Source organism: Corvus kubaryi, unplaced genomic scaffold (genome assembly GCF_017639235.1).
Source record: "Corvus kubaryi isolate FWS band 111438036 unplaced genomic scaffold, C.kubaryi_AGA036_p1.0 split1-37355, whole genome shotgun sequence".
In the NCBI taxonomy this organism is placed as follows: domain Eukaryota; kingdom Metazoa; phylum Chordata; class Aves; order Passeriformes; family Corvidae; genus Corvus; species Corvus kubaryi.
This window is the reverse complement of record NW_024582078.1, coordinates 4345880-4370048: the sequence shown is the minus strand read 5'-3', so window position 1 is coordinate 4370048 and position 24169 is coordinate 4345880. Positions and strand designations below refer to the sequence as shown.

At 51.5% G+C, this 24169-nt stretch overlaps 1 protein-coding gene across 2 annotated transcripts; it reads right to left on the bottom strand.

The window, feature by feature from the left end:
• Positions 1-7817: 7817 nt before the first annotated feature.
• WNT2B (Wnt family member 2B) lies at positions 7818-24151 on the bottom strand. 2 transcript variants are annotated; one of them, XM_042013555.1, is made up of 6 exons: positions 23818-23906; positions 16073-16784; positions 12387-12607; positions 10554-10831; positions 9878-10142; positions 7818-8858 (listed from the first exon to the last, which is right to left on the bottom strand). In XM_042013555.1, exons 3-6 carry the CDS (start codon positions 12511-12513, stop codon positions 8629-8631), a joined length of 900 nt encoding a protein of 299 aa, XP_041869489.1. In that variant the 5' UTR covers positions 12514-12607; positions 16073-16784; positions 23818-23906; the 3' UTR covers positions 7818-8628. The 2 variants fall into 2 exon arrangements, with proteins under 2 accessions (XP_041869489.1, XP_041869488.1); XM_042013554.1 differs by lacking the exon at positions 16073-16784 and having other exon boundaries at positions 23818-24151.
• Between the last annotated feature and the right edge of the window lie 18 nt (positions 24152-24169).

Sequence of the window (24169 nt, the reverse complement as noted above, 5' to 3'; positions counted from 1 at the left end):
TTTGTTGACTTCTTAAGTGTCTGTTTAATATAGATTATAATGTGCAAACAAAGATTTGTTTCTTCTCTATCTTACGAGCTTGCAATACTCAAGGAGATGGTAAACACCTCTATTTCGTGTTACTTCATTAGATTTATTTGTGCATCTTTTATTCTTCAAGACAAAGCATTTTGAAAGACAGGATGGTTTCTGAAACTGCCCAAAATATTGTGATATCTGCATGGGACTCTGTTGGGAGACCTGAACTTTCAAGTGTTAGTCCAATGTAATGTTGCTGTTGATATGAAGACTTGAAGAGAGTGGACATGGGGAAAACTCTTCAAAGGATTTGCTTGATACACAGACCAGCCCTGAGGGTTTGTTTACTGCAGAGGTGAAAGGATGGCTGTGGCAACCAAGTGGTTTGAGGTAATTGGTGTGACTTCTGTTTCCACTCTCCCATTAGATCAAAAGTCTTTTTCCCACGCAGGTCTTCTGCTTGGCATCAGAGTCATGTTAGCCCAGGCTTCTTAGAAGGGGAAGAGATAAAAATAGCACAGGCTTGTGGATAAATGCTAATTCTGAGCACATGAAAACCCATCATCTTACTTTTTGCAGATAAACACATATACTTGCCTCTAAGAACGGGGGAGATTTTACATGTTTGATCTCCACTATCTTTGTGAATGTTTGTGACATTGATGGCTTCTTTCAAAGGTGGTGTAAATTATTCCAGTTTCTGAATCCTGGATGGAAGAAGCTTGCTGTAGCCTGCTGTATTCTCTGAAACAATCCCTAAGTCAGTCAATTACAAGTCACTTGAATGGACTTAAAATACCTCCTTACACAGAAGATGAAGAATGAATTATTTTTCTTTTTCCTTGTGTTCAAATCCTTCTTTACCATGTAAACCAAGTTCTATGAAGCAGAAAGTCACCTCTGCATCTCATGTAAGTGTAGTTTATTTGTAACTCTGAAGGGAAACACACTTGTTTAGGTAGAAATGCCATTGTTTGCTCTCCACTGCATATTTCTGTTGACTGGACTTTAATCCAGGTTAACTGTTTGAATTTTGCAAGGAATCAAAAGGGAAGCCCTACAGAAAGATACTACCAGTGTTTTTAGAATTACCTAACTACTAGAATGTAATTTTCTCAACTTTCTTTCCAGTTGGTCATTGGGGCTGTTGCTCACTTTGGAATCATTGTGGTGATTAATAGGCCTGTTGTGTTCATGTGATTTCACTTCTTGGTCTGCAGGGGCCCATAAGGTAACCAGTCTAATGCTTTTTAAAGTTGAACCTTTTCCAGCAGTTGTGTGGGGTTATAAATGAAGCTCTGCCTCCCATGTATCATCCCAAGAGCTGCTTTCTCTCACTGTCCTCCCTTGACATAACAGTAACAGAAAGGGGATGGGCTTGTTCTGAAAGGAGAGTTGGCAGCAGGCTGTGTAATGAAAATCTTCCTGTCTCTAGAAGTGCCAGCAATTCTTGAGGAAGGAATGCTCTCTATGATTTTCCAGCAGGCTTCTCTATGCTTTTTGGAAGTGTTCCTTTGCCACTTAGGAGCAGGGACTTTAACCTGACTCATACCTTAGTAATACCTTATCAATTATGTTGTATGTGTATGTATATATATTAAAAAATTACAGTTATGACTCAGGACAGATAAATATTGATGTAACTTCCTAGAAACAAGAACTGTGGTGACTTTACAGCCATTGGGATGGCAATAGCTTTTTCACAAGGCTTTATATGGCATTAACAGACTCCTCATATTTTCAGTTCATTCAGAGTAGCCAGTGAAAGTCAATCTTTAAGATCAGCATTTATTTCTATACCTGAATCTAATATGTGTAATTGTAAACCAGGGTAATTATAGGCTCTTTGATCATTTAGGCAGGGTTTGAGTTTGGGGTGGGTTTGGTTTGTTGGGTAGTTCTTGGTGCTAGCAGTGTCTCTCCATGTCAGGACCAGGTTAGTTCTTGATCAGGATGTCCAGGAAGAGAATGTAGCTGCATTTGTTCCTGCCAGCCTCTGGCAGGAGTATTTTCCAAAAAGGACAGTAAGGGTAGGAAAGGGGGCAGTGTTACCACAGTAAAGCTATTGTTTGTGAAGCAATTAAGCAACTGAATTATTGTGTGAATTTGCCCTTTCTTACCATTGATTTTAATGAAAAGTGTCTAAAGATCTTTGTGAATCAGGAGTTTATTGCATGTGCATCTGGAGAGATGACACAAATGTGATTTAGCACATTACTGAAGCAGTTTCCTAATATTGTCTGACTTGAAGTGTTTGGAAGCTGATGCTTACATGTATTGGCCATTTGATTTCATGTAGCCACAGAAGTAGGAGCATTTCAATACAGTGTACCATGATGGGCAGTGGGTGCTGCTGGCTATTGCCACTGTTAGAATAATACAACTCTTACAGCAGAGGTGAGGCAGTTTAGAATAATAAATATTTCAGGGTAACAAGGTCTGTTCATTGCCACCCTAGTTCATGTGGGCTATAAATCACATCAGAATTCTGGGGAATAATCTCTGGCAGATATTTACCATGCTGGGAGCCCTTCATTTTTGAAATTTGGAATAGATGCCTGTTAGTAGCTTTTATGCATGTATGTATGTGGCAAAAGGACTTTTCATACTGTCAGACACCTTGGTCACTGAGGTTATGGGGATAAATTCATATGGAGATGGCCCTGGAGTGGTTCTTCATCCAGGTTTGTCACAGGCCAGTTCCCTTTGTGCATCTCTCCAGCACTGGCCGGGTATGTTTATTCCCTGTTCCTCATCCTGGAATTGTTGTGAGGGTGCCAAGCCTCGTAGATCCATGACTCTGAGCAAGGCAGGGTGTAAAGGTCATAGTTGAGACCATTAATAACAAGGTGCAAACGGCTGGTTTATATGTAATGTGAAGCTTTTTACTTATTTCATTTTTGCACTTCGGGGGCTCTGTTTGCTTATGGAGCACTTGGTGTCTGGTACCTATTTAGGCTGAGAGCAGGCAATTGGGTTCCTTCAGGCCTTCAGAGGAATGCAGAAAATTGTTCTCTGGTGTTGTAATTCTGCTGGGATAACTGGAGCTTATTTGTCTCACTGCTTATTAAATGCATACTTGTCTAGAGGTCTTCTTTTTTTTTCTTTTTTCTCTTTTTTCCTGAGAAACGTTGGGTGAATCCCAAGGACCACAAGTGAGAGAAGGATTCCAGGAGGAGGGGGAGAGGGAAGTGCCTGCACCTCTCCACAAGCTGCATCATCCACCTCCAGTGCCAGCAGAATGAAGAGGTTAAATATGAGAGCAGACTCCCTTAGGGAAAGGAGACATGTGTATGGGGCTCGACCAGGCATAAATTAATATTGCCCTTCCCCCTGCTTGGAGATGAGACATTGAGGGGAGCAGCATCTCCCAAACACTAATGGATGGGGCATGTGGTTGGGAGCCAGTGAGGCTGCGCTGAGGTGTCCGAAAGGGCCCAGCTGTGGAGGTCGGGAGCTGATGTAAACTGGTGCTGTGCTCTTTGCAGAGAGCACTGTGGGCAGCAGGGCAGTGGGGGTTCATGGAATCACAGAATATCCTGAGCTGAAGGGACCTGCAAAGATCAAGTCCAACTCCTGGCTGTGCGCAGGACACCCCAATAATCCCACCCTGTGCTTGAGAGCATTGTCCAAACGCTCCTGGAGCTCTGACAGCCAAGGGGCTGTGACCATTCCCTCGGGAGCCTGTTCAGTGCCTGACCACCCTCTGGGGGAAGAACCTTTTCCTGATGTCCAGTCTAAATCTCCTCTCCATCACTCATACTCTACCAGCTTCTGAGCAGTGCCCAGCTTGCCCTGTTTTGCTGTTACAAGGGACAGACTCCTCTTGTCTGTCTCCTGCATTTAATTAGGATGGCTGCAGAGGTGACGTATGAGCTGTTGTCACCTGCTTTTGGGTCAAAGATCTCTACAGATTAGTCAGGATGACGGTAGCAATCACAGTGGGCTTCTGTGTTCAGTCTCCTGTTCTCTGAATTCACCCATCTTACAATAAAGGTGGATAGAGAGTAAAGGCAGTTTCAGTTTCCAGCTCTGTCTCCTGGCTGCCTCCTCCCTGTCTGGAGCCTCCTTGGCAGGGTGTGCTCTGCACGCCCCAGCCCTTACACTGGAGGGACAAGACGGTGATGAGGGATGCTGCTCATGTGCTTGGAATTTTCCTCATTTCCAGCCTTGACTGCTGTTCTGTGCTCTTTGGTGGGATCTTCAGTGAGTCTGGTCATTGGGGAGAGCGAGATAACACATCCACGCTTACGGCATCTGTAAGGGTGCATCCACCACGATGAGTGTGTTCCTCCGTTGGGATCTTCCCCTTTTGGTTATTTCTGGCCAGCAACGTTTTCCTTTTACTCTGGATGCACCGAGTTGTGCAATCACAGTGTGGCCTCATCGGTTGGACCCTTCTCTTAACAACCTCTTGATTTCTTTGCTAATTTGGCTGTGGGCTTTCATCAGTTATAAAACAGAGTGACACAGTATGTGACTATTGCATTCTCCTGCCTTGACTCACCGGCTGTGATTGCAGAGCAGTGATCCCCCTGCTGCTAGCTGGAGCAGCCCTCGGCTGAGCAGCTGACTCGGCTGACTCGGCTTCAGGAATATGGGATGTGAAAACTCGCACTCAGATCTTGACAGGCTGTGCAAATTTTAGTCCAAGTGCCACAATAAATCTGTCCCTGTGAGCTGGGCCTGTTACAGCAGGTGATCCCCCCCATGGATTACAGTGATCACAGGTACCTGAGCAAAGCCCTTCTGTGCCTTTATGAACTCAATGGAGAACAGAAAAGGCCCATGGGGCGACAAGGGGGTGTTGGGACTGGGATGTAGCTTGGCAATGTATTCAGCTGCATTGCTGAGCTCAAGAACTTACAGATCTTGCCATTACCTCCATCCTGATAAATGGTGGTGTCACCTGGGCGAAGGCCTGTTCTCACCGGTGTAGAGAAAATCAGAACTATAGAATCTCCTGGACTGTGGAAGAGACCCACAGGGAACATTTGGCTGTCAAAGTCCGATTCCTGGCCCTGCACATGATTCCATGTTTCCAATGCCTTCTACTTCCTCCTGTGTGTCCTGTCCAGCTGCTTCAGAGAAGGTAATATATTCAGAAGCTCATTAAGCAATTAATTCTGCTCCTTGTCCTTGAGTGCAGACATGCTTTTGACTTGAAGATAATTAGAAGATGAACTTGCATAAAAGGCTCCCTGCACATTTTAGGCAGATTACTTAAGAGGGGCTTCTGAGAGGGACTGAGTGTTCCCTGGTGAGACTGCAGCCTTCAGAAATGTTTCGAGCTGGAGAACAGCTGTTTGCCAAGGATGAGTGTGCTGAGCGGAGCTTCTGTGCGGCTCCTCTGCAGGAAGGCACTGACCAGTCTGAATTTCCTTCAGCCCACAGTGGGACCTTGTCTTGCACAAGCACTGGGAGTTTGCTCTGGCTGACCAGTGTTTCTATCGCAGGTCTGTGGAGTTTTGCTAATTGCTTGTTAGTAAATGAGTGTAGCCTTGCTTAGTCCTTTGCAGAAGAAACTGTCACTTCTTCTGTCAGGTGGACTTGAGCTCGATGGGCTGTCTCCATGACTGCTTGCCAGGTACTTCTGTAGCACTTGCAGTTGATTCCAAGTATTTTTACTCCTCTTATTCACTGCTGTGACAGAGGACAGCATCTGCACAGGGGGACCTGGCAGGGCTAGGGAGGGTTCCTGTCTCAGCTGTGGTTACACTACAGAGCACTGGAGGCATCCAGTTTCAGCATCTCAGTGATGAAACCGGTAAGGGGGGAAGCCAATAAACCCAAGAAAACCTGTCCTTGGAGTTTCCCTCTTTGTTTTAAAATATGAACATCTGTGTTCAAAGGGAGGGTATATTTTGGCAGCAGCCACTGATTAAGGTGTCATTCATCAGGTGGGCCCACAGATCTCCTACAGATGCCCCCCAGGGTCCTCTACAGAAGAAGAAGTGTTTGTTGGCGGCTGACCCCGGGTTCCCAGGCACTGGGTCCTTCCCAGCCCAGGGAGTGTGTCCTGCTCTGGGAGGGAGGCTTGGATTGATGGCTGAGGGGGCAGCATTTTTTTCAAATCTGTCATAAATTGATGGTAGGTGGAGCAGTAATGAAGATAAATGAGAGGCTCTTCCCAGTCAATTAGCCTGTGCTGATGGATGCTGCACTGGCTTGGGATGCCTTTGGCCTGGCTCAGACCTCCCGCTCACCTGTCAGCATTCCTCGGTACAGCCGGGATGGGAAAATTGTCCCTCCCTGAAACTCAGAGGGTCTTGGAAGGGCCTGGGGGGAGACCAGAAGTCTCCTGGGTAAACACCAGCTCCAGTCCAAGAGCAGGGACGGTGCTGCTGAACCCTCTTGTGCTGTCAGGGAATTGGTTTAATTCTGTAAGAAACAGGTTAGGCAGTGGGAAGGTGGGATTCCATTAAGAGCTCCATTAAAATGTCACCTTTTGGCTTGGCTGTGGCTTTGCAGCAGCTCTGCTGAAGGTCCTTTTTCTGCATGAGCACTCTCGGGGGTCTGGCATGGAGGAAGGTGCTTAATCCAGGCTCTTTTAATTCTTTGAGCAGTTCCCCCATCAAAACCGGTTTCAAAGTGGTTTTCTCTCCCCACTTAAACTATTATTTCCTAGGGCCTTTGAGGAAAATTCCTGTTCGGAGATGCTCTTGGTACAGTAGCCGATGGGTGGCTTAGGACCAGAATAATCTTCTTTGCCTTAATCCCATCATGCTCCTTTGACCTTCCTTCAGACTTTGCTCTTGTAGCCTTCTCAGCTCCCTCTTGCCCACACAACTCGCTGCTTCCAGGAGAAAACCCCAGCTCCTCTGAGACCTCTGACATCCCCTCTGGCAGCTAATTGCTGTAAAGCAGACCCCAGCAAAAAGTATTTGCAGGTGAATATCCCTGTTGACTTGGCCTTTCTTATTGTTACAAGCTTGGAATTTCCATGAAAACTTCCTCTGTGTGAAACATCCTTACTTGCTCACCAGCACGATGCTGAGCAGTATCAGGAAAATGAACGCCATTTTTCCTGGCTCAGGGAGGAGGCACAGCCTGCCTGAGGCAATGTGCAGCCTAGCTCAGGTGAGGGAACTGCAGGAGCACCCTCAGCCTCACGAATTGCAATGATTAAGGTAATTTTTCTTTTTTATCTGGGTCAGTTTAGTTTCCAGGTTCAACTGTTATACACTGCATTTTTTTATGTGGACTGGCACCTTTCGACCAGACTCTATAAAATATCTATACACTGAATAAAGCATTCTTGTAATGTCTGCTTGCTCAAATTGGTGGAGAAAAGAGGAAATCTGTAGACATGAGGGGTGGATCCCTGTAACTTATCTACCAGCAGCTCTGCAGCTGCCTGCCCCTCCTCTCATCAACTTCAATTTTAGTTGATTATGTTTCTAGTGTTTGGGGTTTTTTAATCGGAAAGATTTGGAAGCTTATCAAGCATCTCCTGCTCAACCCAGTGCTATAGAACCATGGAATGGTTTGGGTGGTAAAGGACTTTAAACCTCATCTTGTTCCACCCCCTGCCATGGGCAGGGATACCTTCCACTACACCGGGGTGGTCCAAGTCCTGTCCAACCTGGCCTTGGACACTTTTGGGGATGGGGCATCCACATGTCCTGAAGCGTGATGCTGCTGAGGAAGGATTCCCCTGGGGCTTCAGGTGCTCAACTTTGTAGGAAGGTTTGGGACAGCAGGAGCTGCAGACAGCAGGGAAGAGAAACACTGCAGGCTGGTTCCTGCTCTGGGAAAGTGCCCAACTGAGTGTGTAGGAATTCAAAAAGCAAAGGACATAATTTTCTGATACAGGTTTATAATGAATTTTGACTTAAAATAATAAGCAATATACACAACATACACGTGAGTTGTACAGAGATGCTGTTGTACCGTTGACTTCAGAACCTACCAGTAAGTTCACAGGTTTCATTTGCTCTTTCAAGCCCTTTGTATCCACCAGCATCTAGAGGTGGCCTTGTCTCTGTGCAGTCCTTCAGGGTTCAGGTCCAAGTTAGAGCTCTACTTGTTCCCTGTGCTGGGGACACAGGGACAAGCCTCGTGCAGAGGTGACTCTTGCTCAGTGGGGTTAGTGATGTGCCAGGTCTGCTCAAGGGAAACACGGGTATCATTGAACTGTCTTACAGATTCACAACACCCTTCCTCTGGCCTTGCAGAAAAGGAAAAGCAAGAGTGCTTTTGCAAGAGTAGATTATTCTGAACTAATGTTTTTTGCTGGTGAAGCTTTACTGTCACGTAGATTCTCTGGGGAGGAACGGGATTCCTCAGCCATCACGTCCCGACAGTCGGTCCTCTGAGTCCATATTGGTTGCACTGTCCCTTTGCGAAGAGAACCTTTGCAGGTTCACAGTTTAAGCAAGGATCGCAGCCTCCTCCTAGGTCAGGGATTAGTTTTGCTGAGCAAATCTGAAGGGCCCACAGTACCTCCTGGGAACTGTAGTCCTTTCCTTAGTGCTTTGCAGAATTAATTAAATAAAAGCCATGCAGTTGAACTACAGCTCCCAGAACATCGTGGCCCTCAGGGCACAGGGGTTAAAAAAGATTGCAAGGGGGGTGGCAGTGGCTTCTTCCCTCAGTGCTCCCATCTCGTCAGGTCTGGTCCAACCACTCAGCCCGTTTGGGAGCTTTACACGTGTGCACATCCACAGTGTCCTCGCACTCCTTGCAGCGCACAGCGCAGCACCAGTGGAACTTGCACTCGCACTTGGTGATGCGGGTGACGCGCGTGGTGTCGTACCCCCGCCCGCAGCACATCACCTCGCAGCCGTCCGTCCCGCGGGACACCTTGCTGCACACCCGGCCGGCCGTGCCCAGGGAGCCTGGGGAAGGAAGCGACAGCAGGTCAGGGTGTTCTCCATCGTATTCCAACACTTCCCTGCCCACCCACCCGCAGGGGTTACTGGTGAGACTGGGCATCTCCAGCTGCGGTGGGGACCTTGGGTGCGACTGCTTCAGTGGGGAAATCCCATTGTTCCTGTCACAGCATGTGCTGCAGTGGGGTCTCCAAAGGCAGCACTTTGGAGCCTGCACTTGCTGTGCTTTATGGATATGGGATGCTGCGAACCCAGCCAGGGATGCAGCTTCGGTGTCTCTGCCCATGATGGAGGGTTGGAATGAGATAATCTTTCACATCCCTTCCAACCCAAAACATTCTGGGTTTCTATGATACTCTGCATGCTCCCCTTCCCAAGCCCACTGCTAGAGCCTGTGTTTGCTGCTGCCAGAGCATAAGAGTGGTGGGGGACAGGGATGGGCTCTGTGCAGCCCCTCTGTGCCTGGGGGACCCCTGGAGCAGTGTGTGCCCACCGAGCCAGGCTTTGCAGCTGGCAAAGCTCAGAATGCCCTCTCTGCTCGGGCTGAGTATGGCAGGAGCATGTTTTGTCTTCCCCACCGAGCTCCCATGGCTGCTGCGAACTCCTAACCTGGGAATGCTCCAGGCTGAGAAACCACTGATCATCTCTGCATGAGTCCAGCAGCCCTGACACCCCTTCCCCGCTCTCATCCCAACCTCGGGCTGTGTTCAGAGGAGCAGCTGGCAGCCTGTGCACGGAACAGGCTCTTTGTTGCCTGTTCAAGGGAGCTTTGCTCTGCAGGAGATGGGCTCTGATGATACACTCCGCTTCTGTCATTACCAGAAGCCTGAGGGGTTTGGGGCTTTGGTGTAAAGCTTGGGGATTTTGGACAGACGCATTCCTGCCTGTGCAGGTGTGGGGTGTTGTGGGGAGTCTGGGGTTGAGTGGGGGAGCTGAGCCCCCAGGCTGGGCTAGCTGGGAGCTGCTGGCTGTTGGGAAGGGAGGAAGAGATGCTTTTGGGTAATGACTGGAGCTCTGGGTTTTACCTGCTGACTTGTCCATCACACAGTAATCAGGTGAGTTCTCAAAATACACCAGATCTGTTTTTGTGGGCTTCCTGAAGTTCTTGTTGGCCACTGTGAAGCCAGTGCCATCCTGATTCATCGTCACCTGGATGGCCCCGTTGTATTTCTTCCTTAGGTAATCCCCTGTTTTTCGAAAATCTGACATTGCCAGCCAACAAGTCCTTAGTGTGCAGGAGCCGCTGACCCCGTGGCATTTGCACTCCAGCTTCAGGAAGCGCTTCACAGCCTGTGGGAAGAGGGATGCATAAGGACCAGTGGTCATCCTGGGCATCAGGTATTGCACTAGTGTCCACTCATTCCTGGTGCAGCTTATCAGCCCTTGGCTGTGTGGGATGGAGCTCCTAATTGGAGATGGGGGCTGTGTACAGAGGTCACTGATGCCAACATCAGCAAGGACACAGGAGGCAAAGGGAAGTGGGGTCCTGCCATCCTCGTGGGGCCATTCCCCAGGGCAAAGTGTGCAGAGGAGCACTGCGAAGGCAGGGCAGCATCCAGCCCTCATCCCCAGAAGGAACCGCCCTCCAGAGATGCCCAAGGTCCTGTTTCTGTGGCCAAGCTGTCTCAGCTGCCCAGTTCCCTACGGAAGGTCCCAGTGGGATGGGCAAGTGCTGGGCTCTGCTGCAGGGGCTGCACTCACCATCCTCCCGCAGCGGTTGTTGTGCAGGTTCATCAACGCCCGGGCATCCTTCACTTTTTTCTCCTTGGCATCCACAAAGGCTTTGGCAAAGCGGATCCCATAGTTGATGTTGTCGCTGCAGCCGCCCCAGTCGAACTCCCCGCGCTCGTCCTTGGAGCGGCCCCTCTTGAGCGGGTCACAGCTGCAGACCTTGAGGTCCCCCTGGCTGCACGCCCGCGTGATGGCATAGACCACCCCAGCCGAGGAGATGGCGTAGACGAAGGCGGCCTCCCTGCTGCCTGCCACGGGGAGAGAAACAAGGACAGGGAGTGAACGTGCCAGGCTGTGCCAAGCACCTGCATCCTGTGAAAGACCAGGGCATGGGGAGCGAGACCATCCTGTATGTGGGTAAGCCAAGCCCAAACACCTCTGCTGACTACAGTGTCCAGACTCAGCTTCCCTGGAGCCTTTCACACTACTTGAAGTGCTCAGGGTACATGTCCACGGGTGCTAAGCCTGCAGGGCCAGCCAGCACCCTTCTGTCAGGGCCACTTCCCTCCATCCCAGTGCTGTGCAGAGCATGGAGGCAGCGCCAGCCCCGGCCGGGCTCCGCTCTCCCCACACAGCACAGCTCACTGCCTGCTATTTTATGTCTCTGGTTCAAGTTTGCAGCTGTTTTTATAATGTTGTAAAAGAAGCTGCAAATCAAAACCATGTTAGTCTTCATTTTGAGAGCCTTTGAAAGCAACTTCAAAGGCAGCAGAGGTCTCTTTGGGCCTCGCAGGATGGGGCTGTGGCGAGTAGCTTTCATCATTCCCCATCCTTTGCCAGGAGAGGATGCAAGCAGGAGAAAAGGTGCCGTGATGGGAACAGAGAGGTTGAGCAGGCAGGCTGCAGCATGGCAGGGTGAGTGCTGCATTCGGCATTCCAGTCCCCTTCCCTCCAGTCAGGTTGGGCATCTTCCTTGTGGCTCTGATGCTCGTCCAACCCATGGGCAGCTGCCCCATCCCCCCGCCAGCCAGGAGCAAGCTCCCCACTGCCTGGCTCCCTGCGTGGCGCTCACGTGTCCTCCATACGAGCTGCGAGTGGGAAGACTCTTCCAGACGCTTTTGATTTGGAGGCCACATGGCTGGATACTCCTGGCACGTCATGGGATGCAGCAGCATCTGTCCTGCAGTGCCGCTGCCTGTGCCAGGGCTTGCACCAGCTCCCAGGGCCTGTTTGCTGCCAGATGACTCCCGGGGCAGCTGGAGCCCATGATGCTGCTCCTGCTCTGGAACTGCCCCATCCCTGTCCCCATGGTACCTTTCCTCTTTGTTCCTTGGGTACGTTTCTTGGGTGCATCCCTGCTGGTGTTGTGTCCATCCCTCACCTGGAGCGGGAAGGTCCCTCCCGAGCAGGGGCCATGCCCAGCCCTTTGTGCAGGGCTGGCACCTGCCCCATAGCCATGATCCTCCTCCACCTTGGAGCCTGAATCAAGGATTGGAGCTGTGTCTCTGCCTTGCCTCCCTTGCCATGCGAGGGAACAGCCAGTTCCCACGTGAATTGCTGAGTCCTGGCCAACCCCGCTCTCCAAATATTTATATATCCCATTACTGTTTACATATGAGCCTGTTCTCCGGAGGTGTCTCCTTCCCCCTTCTCCCCCAGCACTCCCCCTGCTCCATCTCATCTGGTGCAGCTATTCCAAATGCAGTGCTCTGCTCCCATTACTACTTGATTAATTTACAAGAAAAGGCAAAGCTCTCCTCAGGGAGTAATCCAAGCCACCGGGCACAGCAGCCCAGTGAGAGGAGAGACTCTCCCAGGAAGACAAGGCACATGGTGCTGGGAAGGGGACAGGGCAGAACCTACTTCGCAGCATGACCCGGCCGAAGACAGTGTGGTCCCGGTCCAGGGTGCTGCAGTTCCAGCGGTGGTGCCGGAATTGGTGCTGGCACTCCCGGATCCACTCCTTGGCTCCTTCCCCAACCGACTGCATGATGTCAGGGTACCTCTGGCAGAGCTGTCGCTGCTTGTTCACCAGCCCGGGGATGTTATCACAGATCACCCTTGCACCCAGCGCCCCGATGTACCTGCAAGAGAGAATGGTACCACATTACTGCCCTGCCTGCAGAGGGGAGTCATAGAATCACTGAATATCCTGAGTGGAAAGGGACCCACAAGAATCATCAAGTCCAAGTCCTGGCCCTGCACAGGACACCCCCCAAAATCCCACCCTGTGCTTGAGAGTATTGTCTAAACACTCCTTGAGCTCTGGCTGCATCGGGGCCATGACCACTGCACTGGGGAGCCTGTTCAGTGCCCAACCACCTTTTCCCAATATCCATCTCCAGGCATTGCGTTGCGTCCTGTCCCTGGTCACAGAGAGCAGAGATCAGAGCTGTCCCTCAGGAGGAAGCAGCAGACCCCAATGAGGTCTGACCTCAGTCTCTGTTAATTTCTTCTCCAGCTGAACAAACCAAGCGACTCCAGGTCCTCACCTTGGTTGGTGGGTCTTACACTGAAGTCCAGCTTTCCCTTTCCTTTCTAGCTGTGTCAGAGCTGCTCCAGGCTCTGCCCAGGGTGTCTCTATGCAATGTGCCCCCTTGGCATGGGAGAACTGTGGGCACATGTCAAGATCTGCCTGGGGCTGTGGTTCAGACAGGCAGGACACAGGGACAGGACACAGGGACAGGGCACTGCTGAGCCATCACAGCCTTTTTGTTTAATAAAATAATCCTGAGATGCACCAGCCAGGAGCAAGCAGAGCTTTTCTCAGTGCATGCATCACTGCAGGAAGGAGCAGGGAGTCTGTGGAGCCCGTCTCCCCCAGGAGACAGCCAGCTCTGGGTGCCGTGAGTCATGGGATGTGTCCCATAAGCCTGAGCTGTGTCAACTCCTCGGGCAGCAGCAGAGAAACTTGCTGATGTGCAAAACCTCCCTCTCACCCTCTTCCCAACATCCCAGCCCCGCGCTGCCACCCAGCCCTGCTGAGCACAGCAGGATGGAGCCCAGCTGAGCCCCGTGTGGCTGGCGCAGGCTCTGTCCTGTCTCCTGCCTGCATTCTTCAGGAATGTCCATAGCATACACACCTGTGCCATGCACAGGTGAAGGAGGAAGAGGAGCAGGCTTCACCTCTTGTTGCTGCACTCCTTACTCACACTGTTATCCCCAGCTGTTGATTCCTCTCTGTGCATCTCCTGAACATTTACTCTCATGCCCTGAAGCTGCACAACTGATAGAACTGTGCTGTGGCTCCTACCCCGCCTGTATCCCAGTCCCCTCCCTGCAGCAGTGGGGAGAGAGCAGGAACTCTGAGCAGAAAGACAACGCACAAACAGCAGCCTGCCAGAGCCTGGCTGAGCCCCATGGGCAGCTTTCCACAGCCACTGGGGAGGGATCTGAGCTCTGCGCCACACTCTCACACCATCCTGGACAATGGGAGCAACATGGAATTTTCCATCCCTGTCAGCTCCTGCCTGCACCACCCGCTCGCCCCTCTTGCTGCTTGTGCTGGAGGATGATTTTTGCCGCAGAGCATGGAGCTGGGATTCTGGCTGGAGGGGATAAGGTTTGGGTGATATTCAGAATTTTTCTAGCCCCCAGACTGGAAGCAAAAACCTTCCTTCAATAATAAAAAGCAATAAGCTTGGACAATATTTCATTGTCTCTCTCTGGACATGTTCTCTCAGTTCTATCAACCCCAGAGAGAGCTCCCAGGCTCAGGAAAGCCCTGCAAGCACAGAAAGCAATGGGATCTCTTCCCTCTTTTAAAATATTTTGTTTAAATGCTGGCAGAGGCACAAGGTCATCTCGGGTTGGAGCTGAGGATAATAAATCCAGCTCCCCATGGCTTTGCAAGCCCAGACTCCAAGGGGCAGTGAGCATTATTGTCACAGGCATGCTCGCCAGCCTTTCATCCTGAAGCAGAGGAACAGGGAAGCAGCAGAAGCTGTTTGGGAAAGAAAAGCCAACAGGAGCTCCTCGAGCACTGCTGACTGCGGGTGTTTCACTGCCTTATTCATGCCACGCTGTGAGAGCAGCCTGTTCCTTCCCATGGCGGGCAGGGCAGGACAGAGGAGCATCCGACAGCTGGATGATGGCATGATGGCATTGAGTGGGACTGCAGAATTCCTATGGGGAAGCATGGCCAGGTCTCTAGCCCTAAATTCATTCTGCCCAGCAAGGATGGGGATGGCTGGCTCTTGCCTGTGCTGGCAAGAGCAGTGCTCAGATGCTGGGAGGCAGCAGGTTGCAGGATGGAGGTTCAGGAGGAGCCAAAGCTCCTCTTCGCTGGAGAAAAGGGATGCTGGGGAAGCTGGAAAAGGTAAAATGTTCTGTGATGGGCCACCTCACCATGGACCTTGTGGGGACCCCATCCCCTGCCCTGTGCCAGGGCTACTGAGCTGGTGCACTGGTGTCCAGTCACAGCAGTGGGCTGTGAGTGGGCTGGGACAAAGCAGTGGGCAGAGGAGCTGCCTCCCAGACTGGAGAGTGATGGATAAAGCACAACACCATCCCCTGGGAGACCGAGATCAAGGGAAACCCTCCAGACAAGATAAACACTACGCACTCCCTTTTTCACACTGGAAGCTAATTACTTCTCCTTAGTTCTCCTGCCAAATACCCAGATCAGAGCAAACATTATCAGCAGGAGAAAGTGGAAGGAGAGCAGAGCAAAGGGCACCAACTGCTGCGGGAGCACCTCACCATGTGCACCCCAGAACCACCAGGGTCAGAGGCTGCATCTCCCTTTGCCTGTGGCCTGTGGCAGTGGATTTACAACAGCACCTATAGGATTCCATCAGAGTTTATTTACTGAAATCTAGCACACAATTAAAGGGAAAATTCCTCCCGTGGCCTGGAAAGGCTGTGATTATCTCGGCAAAGACGAAAGCTTCCACTTGGTGAGAAATGCTCCAGTTGGGTTCAGTTACTCTGAACTGGAGCGAGACGAGGAACATCAGAAAATTCTGCCAAGCAGAGTTTTGGGAGGGGAAAAAACCCAAACATTTGTTTTGGATAGATGAAAGCATCCCTTCCAATTTTATTTCTCAAAATCTGTGACATTTTAAAAACACTGCAATGGGAAAGACAATGGATATTCTGAGAAGTCCCCAGCTGCCTTATCAGAACTTTGTTTTCAAACAAATGAAGTTGTGCTGGAAGTGGCACATTTCTGCAGCGCTGTACTCTGGGGGAATCTGCATTTTTCCAGCTGAAAAAAAAACCCACAAAACCCAAGCCCTGAGTTCAGAAAACTCTGTGAGAGAGAACTCCTGATGCTGGAGGCTGCTCAGGCCTGGACTTCAGGGTTGGGAGGAGAGAGGCAGAAGCAGGAGCTGGGCAGCCTGCAGTGAGGAGGAGCTGGAAGGGAGGGAAGACGGGAGTGGATAATTAAGTGCATGCCCATGGGGATAACAATCCCCCACCCTGTCCAAGGGGATTCCACGTGCTGCTGCCTCCTGAGGGTGCATAAAGCCCTGGCATCGCCCTTTGCCAAGTGAAGAGCTGTCTGCCCAGCTCGGGTGAGGGGCTGGCACAATCCCTCTGCCCACCTTGGGCTGCACGATGCTGCAGCGTGCCCTCTTGCCGATCAGTGTGCGGTTCCGAGCTGGGTGCATTTCCCGTTTTCTCCCGGAGTCCCGCTGCCCGGAGCCGGCAGTGAGGGGCCGTGCTGTGGGACACTGTGTGCCGGACCTCCCGCCCTCCCTTCCTTGCTTCTCGCGAGGCAGCAAAACAGCAGATGATGCAGACTTCATGTTCCAAGGGCAGGTGCCTTTGGAGCCCTCTTCTCTCCTTGCCAGCCTTCCTCCCTCGTGCAAGCTGCGGGGATGCATCCAGAGGCACGGCTGCAGCAAGCTCGTCCCAGCATCCCGCGAGTGCCGATGCACGAGGGAACAGGAGACAACCGTCACGCTCTGGCTTCCAGTTGTTGTTCTTGTGGAGAGTCTGCTGACTTTGGCTCTTGTAAACAAGGAGAAACCTAAATTGCTTCTAAGATAAACATGCAAATCAGAGGCAGACGCATCTATTTACTTGGTAGCGTGCAGGCTGTGCTAACCCCCTTCCACGGCTTGGCTGTGCTGGATGTGTCCTGCTCCTGTGCTTCCCAACAGAGCCTGCCCGGCTTCGCCAAGGATTTGCAGGCTCCTGTGGCTCCTCGTGTCTCTGCCCCCTGCTCAGGTGACAGTCTGAACACCTCAGAGTTTCCACAGCTGCTCTCCTCCTTGCATGTGCTCACTGGGAAATATCAGGTGGGAAATGTCTCTTGGAAAATGAGGTTTTGAAGAAAGAAATTAATTTCAAGGGAATTTGTAAAGTTACATGGAATCAGAAACTGTTCTGTTGCTCTTCCATAATACCAAGGTGTTCCTGTGAAATAACTGAGTGCCCTAATTCAGTTTTCAATGAAATTTATACTAGACATTGCTTTAGCTAAGACTTCATTTTTCACCATGTCATAAGGCATTGGAAAACCTATTTGAACATGACTAGATTCTAAAAGGGAAATTTTTGGAATTGCCATTCTCAGGCAAATCCAAATTTTAATGCTCTGAATTAAAACAGCTGCTTGAAACCTCCTAAGTTCCTACTGTGGGCAAACTGGGGTTGCACGAGCACCATTAAAGGCACAGTTTTAAATTAGATTAATAGAAGCTAAGCTTAACTAAAATCACTGTCACAGCTTTATGTGGGAGAAGGATGTCTGTGCAAGCAGCTCTGTGATGCAGTGGGCCAGGATCCTGGTGTGAGGAAGCTCAGGGAGCCCACGCTGGTCCCTGACACACAGAGATGGCTTTGAGGTGAAGGGATGCTCCTTCCACTCAAAGGGTCTTAGCGATGGCATCAGGCTTGGCTCTGACATCCCAGGTAATGGGTTTTCAGCTGGAGAATTCGCCTTTCCTGGCACAGCGACTCCCTACCATGTGCAGGGTGTGTTCAGGGCGGGTAAGGCAACCTGGAATCCCTGGACCCCCAGCCATGTCGGCTGCTCCTGGGGGTTCTGGACAGTCTCTGCTCCTGAGGTCTGAAAAGAGCTCTGAGGCTGAGACCAGAACATGGTCTGCCTTCTTGGTGGCATCAGAGGCTGTGGGAGTCCATCCCCTGGTGATTCAGCTCCCTGTTGCTCTGTAAGAGTTTTGACAGTCCTGACAATCAACTTGGGAGCCGAACTACCCTGGCTTCGGGTCTCTTCCCATCCCACTGAGTCCTCATGAAATCTGTATTTTGGTGGGAGGCTGGAAAGCCCTAGGCAGCTGTTGGAGACACCTCATGCAGATAGGATCAAATCCAACATCCCTGCCTCTTTGCCTGCTAAAGAGCAAATTCCATCATGCCTGGCAGCATTTCACCTCCTCAAGTTCTTTGCATACTTCCCAAGGATGCTGCACCTTCCTTCCTCCGCTCTCCCTGCTGTGGGAGACAATTTATAGCCAACTGCCAAGCACTTTGGGTTGCAAGGTGCTATAGGCATCTGAGATATTATTTTAGTATTACAAACCCTGAGTATTTTATTAAGCCCCACTGGGAACAGGGCCATCCTGGCCTGCTGGAATTCTTAATGCCTTGGAATAATTAATAGTCCTAATTTCCTCACTTAGACCCACTACTCTGCGTGTTGAGAGCGTTAGTCTCACTCCAATAATTTTTAATATCATAATGCTGAGCCACTACCCGTGCCACTCAAGGGACATGCTTTTCATTTTCTGCACTGTTATCTTTCTCGTGCATTCCTCTTTTAACAGTTGTCTGCCTTCAGATCCTGGCCTCTGTCCGCTCTCTGTGGTTTTCCTGCACCCCAGTGCGGTCATTGGGATGTAGTTTCTGTGAGGAGGACTGAAACACTGTGGTCCTGGGGAGATGGAGCAGATGGGTACTGTACTCTGTTGTCCCCTGGGCAGATGTGGGAGGCTTTGCTGTTGGCATCTTGCGTAACAGTGACCTGATAATTGGGGTCTGAAAACTTTGGTCAGTGCTGGGTGAAAGCTGTTCCTCAGGGACATTGTTGGTGGTGCATGAATACAAAATAATTGCTCATTAAAAATATCCTTTACCCTTAAGAATCAATTTTTTTCTCCCCAAATCTTAAAGTCCTTTGCTAAGAGGTGGGGAGGTAAGACAATTTCTGTTAGTAAAGCTAGATGTACAATTCTCTTTTCCATCCTGTGTGTCGGGTGTGAGCTGCTCCGGGAAGAAGTTGTGTGTTTCCATGGGATCTGGCCCAGCACAGATCTCCTCATGGCACTGCTGAAATCACTTTTGGTAATAGTAAAAGCTAATGAGTTTGAAAGAGCAGAAGGATTTTTTCCTTCTGCCTTTCTTTCTAAGAAAGATTTCCTATAGGTGAAAGTGACCCTAATGAAAAATGGACTAAGCAGCACAGTTAGGATTATTATAATGGCGCAGAGTGACTGAGAGAACCCATCTGTTCCATCCACCCTAACCAAGAACACCAGGGCTGCTGCAAAGGCCACGGGGTTCATTCTCCATCAGTCTGACTTTACTTTAAAACTTATTTTTCACAGCACGGCCGCCTGGACAGCCGGAGCTGCAGAGCGCCTCAGGATAAAGACTTCCTGGTCACTGACCTCCTGCTTTTATTGCCATGCAAAGTGCTCTGCAACAACAAACTGACAGCCGGGGCGAACACCCCAGGATCTCAGTGTCCCAAGTGCTCACGTCCTCTCCCCTTTGAGGTGGCAAGTTCTGCTCCCAGTACTTTGTCCCCTGTCCCTGCCCGTGGCAGAGGGGTTGGAACGAGATGCTTTAATGTCCCTTCCAATCTATTCTGTGATTCTGTATCTTGCCTCCGAGAGTGCCAAGACTGAATGGGTGATGAGCTGCTCTGCAGCCGAGGTGCTGGTGGTGGAGGGAATGGTTCAAGGCACAGGATGGGATCACAGCCATGGACACACAGGCGTTGCAGCCCCCACACAGCCTGCCAGACCCTCTACTAGCAAAGCCCTCTGGGGGCTGCTGTGGGTCTGCCCTGCTGAGACTGGCACGGAGGGGAGGAGCGGCACCCCTGCGCCCCAGAGGGTTACACAGTGGGCTGTGGAGCTCCTCCATGCAGCTGTCTTTCCCTTGGCTTAATTTCAAACATTCCTATTTATGCTATTTCCCCTCCCACACACCTTAGCATGATGCCTGCGTAAATGAGCTTCTCTCTCCTATATCCTGTATCCACATATGTGTGGCTCCATTTTTCCATCACTCCTTGTGCCCATTCACTGTACCTGGACCATTAACAGCACTGGTGTCACAATGGAAATACATCGCAAATCCTGGAGAACGGTAGCGGGAGCACAGCTCCTGCCAACAACCCATCATGGTGAGAATATCCCCTTCTCCATCTGCAGTGGGGGTGTCCTTGCCAAACCCTTGGCCAGAGCCTGACACCATGTCCAGGGGTTGCTCTGACACAGAGGGAGCGATGAGCACTCCTGCTTCATGATTTGCCCTTGGTATGTTTTCCATGCCCATGAACACACTCCTCCTTCCCTGGCCAAGGAAGGGAGCTGGACCATGATGGCTGCCTGACTCTGGACTGGTCATCCCTCAAAATCCTCATACAGACATCACACCCCAGGATGCAGCAGCTCTCTTGGAGCCCCTGTATCCTGCCAGCACCATGGGTAGCCCCATGTGGTTGCCAGGCTCCCACATGCTCTCCAACCCACACCCAAACTTGCGATCCTCTTTCTTTCACAGATTTGTTTTATCTCTTTGGGAGCCTGATGCCTCCCATCTGTTCCAATGCCAGATGAAATTAAATATTTGTAGTTTCCAAGGGCTGTGGTTAGCAATAAACAAGTTAGCTAACAAGGATTTGGTGTGCTGGGGAGATGGGGGGGGTCCGTGTGGGTTGCAGGAGAGTGGGTGTGTGTGAGGGTGGGATGCAGGGGGGTATGCAGGGCTTTGTGTACATTTTTCTTTAACCAAACCTTTAATTTCAGAATGGCTTTCCACACCAGAACAGCTCGCTAGCCTCTCAATAGCGAGTAAACTCTACTTAGTTATTTACACCAAGTTTGTTTATTGCACAGTTTATGTTTATAAGCAACATTTGTCTAATCTCCAAAATCTTTCCAAAGGAATTTTGGAGGCCGCTTTTGGGGCCTGACGGCCTCTCACGGCGCAGGGCACAGCCCTGCCAGCCGCCATCCCCCAGACGATGCTGCTCTCCATACTCGAGTGCACGCAAGTGTAAACGGGATTTAGGGATTTTCCCGTTGCATTCCTTCTTAATTTCTGTCTGTGTTTCAGCTGGTATTTTGTTGCTAAGTAACACTTTAGAGTTTGGAAGCATTTATGCAAGGGTGCTGCTCCCCACAGCCACAGCCATCCCGCCGTCACTGTTAGTCACGGTGGCCTCGGAGCCCGGCCACAACCACACAGGCCAAAACCCCACTGTCCCCAACCTGTCCCCTCTGCCCGTGCTCTGAGCACGTGCACATGCACACACACACCCCCACAACCACTCTTTTGGACGCCAAAGTTCACCCATTCCTGGCGTTTCTGTGAGGCAGCTGAGCCATGCCTGACGTCACTGAAAATTAATAATTTGCAGTTGTTTAGAAGAAACATTTGGTTGATATTTCCTTTCCATGTACTGTGATCAGAGGGGACCCAGTTTTTCCTATTAAACTACTTAAAAAGTTGACTCTGAAAATGAGAAGCATTTCCTCTAGTTCCACAAGTTTATTGTGTGTGAATCCCTAGAAGAATTTGGCAATAATAATTAAAATAAGGAATGATGATGCACCACTAAATGTATTTACTGTAACATCAGTGGTGCTAAAGATGTACTTGGAAACCTATGCAAATCACTGAATAACTTTTTCCCAAACCACAGCTGGTTGAAACCATTTTCAGTAAAACACAATTTCAACTAAACACGCTATTGTGCTGGACTGACACGTCCAGCACAACAGCGCTCAGTTCAATTTAGGCTTTTCTTAGGAATGTTCAGCTTTCCAGAAGAGAAAGTTCAACTGAAAGTGTGAACCTTAAGAGTTTAATATATTCAATTTCTAATTGGTTTTGGTTTAAAAGTCACGTATTTAAGGTCCTTGGAACCAATACTACTTGGCAAAAATGTCCGAAGGCATTGTGCCTGGCTGCACCGTGGCCGTGGGGCTGCGCGGGGGGACCTGCCCAGCCCCAGACAGGCGCAGCTCCCCAGGGCTGCCCTGCTCTCCTCTCCCCTCGAGCTGCCAGCCGGGGATCGGTCTGCAAGCTGAGAACACAAACTGCTGTGGGAGCTAAATCGAGCTTCCTCCAAACAAGCCATAGCTACCGAGGCTTAAAACGTGGCTGTTTTTCCTCCCGCTTGCTGGGAAGCGACACGCACTTGGAATGAGGGCAGACCGCGGCGCAGCCGTTGTGGGGAGAAGTGGGGTATGACAGTAAGGGAAATAGGTGATTTTAACACTCTTCCTAAGGAAGGAATTTTCACCCTTCAGCATCCACGTGTGTTACCGGAACTGCCCATCTCTGGGCAGATGATGCTGGGACTACTACATTCCTCTTTTTTTTCCCAGCCATGTCATCCCCCTGCACTCACTCCTCAGCTCTAACAAACCTCTCTTCCTCCAGCCTCCGCGATAATGGAAATAATCCAACTTCTCCACTGTCCCCTCCTTCCTTCCTCGGCTTTTTGCATTTTAGCAACCTCACCTTGCCCACAGAAGCCATCCTGCCTTCACCTGCCCTGCTGGGTTGGGGCAGAGCCGGCTAGGGAAGCCAGGTCAGTGCTTGTATCAACCTGAGACTCCCCAACAGTGACTCATTTTCTCTCCCAGTGATTCCAGTTCCCCATGGCTGACCAGGCTGCAGGAAACCTCTGGGCATGGCTGTGAACAGCCTTGCTCTTTCTACTTTCCATTTGCCACCCCCCCACCCCCCCGGGCATTTTCTGGTCTCTTGAAGAAGTTGCTTTTGTGCTTGGTTGCCACCAGCTGCCCGAGCAGCATGTCCCCCGGGCTCCCCGCTCCCTCCCAGCCCCACGGCTTTCCCATCCGCCTTTCTCACCCTGGAATCGCTCTTCTAGGGATGCCAGCACGGCCAGGGCTGCCACACGCCCAGACGTGCTCTCAAACACCGGGAATACTTGTGCTATCTGCATGACTATTAAGTGCTCCCTGGCCCTTACAGAGTGCTCCACGGTAGCTGAGAATTTCCAGAAACTACCGTTTTCTTTCAGTGGCAGATGGGTTGAATTTGATCAAGTTATGCCGAATCCACCGTGATCTGCTAATGATGATGAGACTGGCATGGAAAACACTATTTTCCACAAGATTAGAGCGGACTTTTATAGGGTGGGTGACACTGAGAACTTTCCTGCAGCCAACTATTTTTTTTCTCCAGTGTTGCTGAACTACTGAAGCAGCACAGGGTCGATTGGAAAACTTTGAAATCCTTGCTTTCCTAATTACTGTCATTCTGCAGAGATGAATTTTCATTGTTACACAAACCGCGGCAGGAGGAGACTAATTTCCAGAAGGCTTTTGGTATGGCGTCATTTCTATCTGTTACAAAGCCTCATCTTATCTAAAGGAGGGGGGACATCAACTTCTTCGCTTCCCAGGAGCAAAGTAACATAACTGTGCAGGCAACTGTGCAGCCCGTTGGGATGGGAGCTCCGGCGGGATCAGGGGAGCTGCTGTCGCTTCCCCTGTCTAAACCGTACCGATGGGCTCAGCCTGATCCTTGCCGTGCCCGGGGAGGGATGACTTCCAGAGGTGTCATAGCGCACGGGGGGCTCCCCGACAGAACCGGAGGTCCCCGCGGCAAGTCCCATCCCCAAGGAAGGAGCCGGCGTCATTTTCGGGGCGCGGGGTGCCCGTGACCACTGCGGTGACGGCGCCTCGGGGAAAGACTCGGTACCGGCCCCGGGGCGGCTCCGTCTCCGCCGCTCCACTCCGGCCGCCGCCTGCGCTCCGCTCTGGGAGCCCGGGGCGCCACCGGAGCCGCGCAGGTAGAGCCGCGGGGAGCCCGCACAGCCCCGGCCGGTCCCCGCCGGCTCCCACGGCCGCACGTCGGGCACGGGGCGCCGGCTCCGACACTGCGGGGCTCGCAGCGCTCCCGCCAGCGCTGCCCCGACTCCTAGTCCGTCTTCTCCGTCCCCATCCCCATTCACGTCCTCACCCTGTCCCCGTTCCCGCGCCTGTTCCCGTTCTCATCCCTATCTCCATCCCCGTCTCCATCTCCATCCCCGTCCCTCGACCGCGCCCCACGCAGCTCCCGCCGGCGGTGGCCCGGGGACCGTCGGGGCGGCGGGGCCGTCGCGGGAACTCACCACCACGAGGAGTCGGCGCGGGGCGTCAGGGCAAGCAGGAGGAGGACGAGGGGAAGGCAAAGCCGGGGGGCCGCGCCCGCCGTCCGAGGGAAGGCTCCGCACTCCGCACGCCCGGGGGCCACGGCAATCCCTGGAGACGCTTCCAGGCGGTTTGGGCTGAGCATATCTCTCCGGGGCGGGGTCCAGACGGAGAAATGACCGGGGAAGGGGGTCCTGCCCGCGCTCCCCTCGGGGCACTGCCCGTCACGGCCCCGCGGCGCGTCCGCCGGCTCCGCGCTGCTGAGCGAGCCCTGGCTGGGCCCCCGCGCCCAGGCTCATGCTGCTGCGAGGGGCGGCGGGGCCGGGCCGGGCC